Genomic DNA, 1701 nt, shown 5'->3' with positions numbered 1-1701 from the left:
CCCCCCCCCAGGGCTCACCCGGCACCGCGACGCCGTAGACATTGACCTCCTGGATGAAATCCACCATGGCCAGGGTGGCCTCCACTTCCGTGGTGGCCACATTCTCACCTTTCCACCTGTGGGAGGAGGAGGAGGAGAAGGGATGAAGCTGCTGGTGGGTTGGGCTGGCCCAACCCGCGGGGGGTGAGGAGGAACGTGGGCCTCACCGGAAAGTGTCCCCGACCCGGTCCTGGAAGTAGATGAATCGTTGGTGGTCGATCATCAGGAGGTCCCCACTGTTGAAGAAGGAGTCACCTTTGGCCAAGACGTCCCTCAGGATCTTCTTCTCAGTCTTCTGGGGGTCCCCGGCGTAGCCGTGGAACGGGGTGTTCTTGGTGATCTTGATGACCAACAGCCCCGTCTCACCTGCAGGAAGAGTTGGACACCACCCAGTGGGGTCACCCCCGGCCCCACCACCCCCACCCGAGCCCCTTCCAGCCACCAAGGGGAGGGTGGGGAAGCCCAGGAGGGTGGGTTTGGGGCTTCTCAACCTTCCCTGCTCCTCAACCCTGGTTGGGTCTCAGGTTCTTCTCACCGGGTCGGACGCGGATGCAGAGGCCTCGTTCGTCGCGGACAGGTTGGTCCTCCTCGACGTTGTACTTGATCAGCTCGTAGGGGGTGAAGGGCTGGAGGGCAGAAGAAGGAGGAGGTGGAGGAGGAACAGAGGCAGAAGAAGACTTTCCACCCAGGGCCCAGGTCCTGTCCTCCATCATCCACCTGTCGCCACCACCAGCAACATCCCCCAGATCCCAGCGGCCTCTTGGTGCCCCTCGTGGTCAAACCAACTCTTGAGGTCAACCCAACTTGGTGCCATCTTGGGCTCTTGAAGTCAACCCAACTCTTGGCATCAACCCAACCCTTGATGTCAACCCAACTCTTGGCATCAACCCAACCCTTGATGTCAACCCAACTCTTGGCATCAACCCAACCCTTGATGTCAACCCAACTCTTGGCATCAACCCAACCCTTGATGTCAACCCAACTCTTGGTGTCAACCCAACCCTTCATGTCAACCTGACACCACCTTGACCTCCTCCACTCAACCCAACCCTTGATGTCAACCCAACTCATCAAGTTAACCCAATTCTTGGCATCAACCCAACGCTTCAAGTCAACCCAACCCTTCAAGTCAACCCAACCCTTGAAGTCAACCCAGCCCTTCACAACAACCCCACTTGACACCACCTTGATGTTCTCCACTCAACCCAACTCCTGGTGTCAACCCAACTCCTGGTGTCAACCCAACTCCTGGTGTCAACCCAACCCTTGATGTCAACCAAACCCTTGATGTCAACCAAACTCTTGGTGTCAACCAAACTCTTGATGTCAACCCAACCCTTCACGTCAATCCAACCCTTGAAGTCAAGCGAACCCTTCAACCCAACCTGACACCACCTTGGCCTCCTCCACTCAATCCAACCCTTCACATCAACCCAACCCTTGATGTCAACCCAACTCTTGGTGTCAACCCAACTCTTGGTGTCAACCCAACTCTTGGTGTCAACCCAACTCTTGGTGTCAACCCAACTCTTGGTGTCAACCCAACTCTTGGTGTCAACCCAACTCTTGGTGTCAACCCAACTCTTGGTGTCAACCCAACCCTTCAAGTCAACCCCACTTGACACCTCCTCCACTCAACCCAACCCTTGATGTCAACCCAAC

At 56.4% G+C, this 1701-nt stretch overlaps 1 protein-coding gene across 1 annotated transcript in view; it reads right to left on the bottom strand.

The window, feature by feature from the left end:
• Positions 1–1701, bottom strand: part of LOC104390020 (very long-chain acyl-CoA synthetase-like) — a gene marked incomplete at its 5' end in the record, with an annotated part of 11249 nt that overhangs the window by 2089 nt on the left and 7459 nt on the right. The window contains 3 exon segments of the mRNA XM_009999094.1: positions 15–116; positions 207–405; positions 575–665. Coding sequence (XP_009997396.1) covers positions 15–116; positions 207–405; positions 575–665 — 392 coding nt within the window.

Source organism: Chaetura pelagica, unplaced genomic scaffold (genome assembly GCF_000747805.2).
Source record: "Chaetura pelagica isolate M959 unplaced genomic scaffold, ChaPel_1.0 scaffold451, whole genome shotgun sequence".
In the NCBI taxonomy this organism is placed as follows: Eukaryota; Metazoa; Chordata; class Aves; order Apodiformes; family Apodidae; genus Chaetura; species Chaetura pelagica.
The sequence above is the reverse complement of the archived record's forward strand: the minus strand, read 5'-3'. Positions and strand labels throughout refer to the sequence as shown.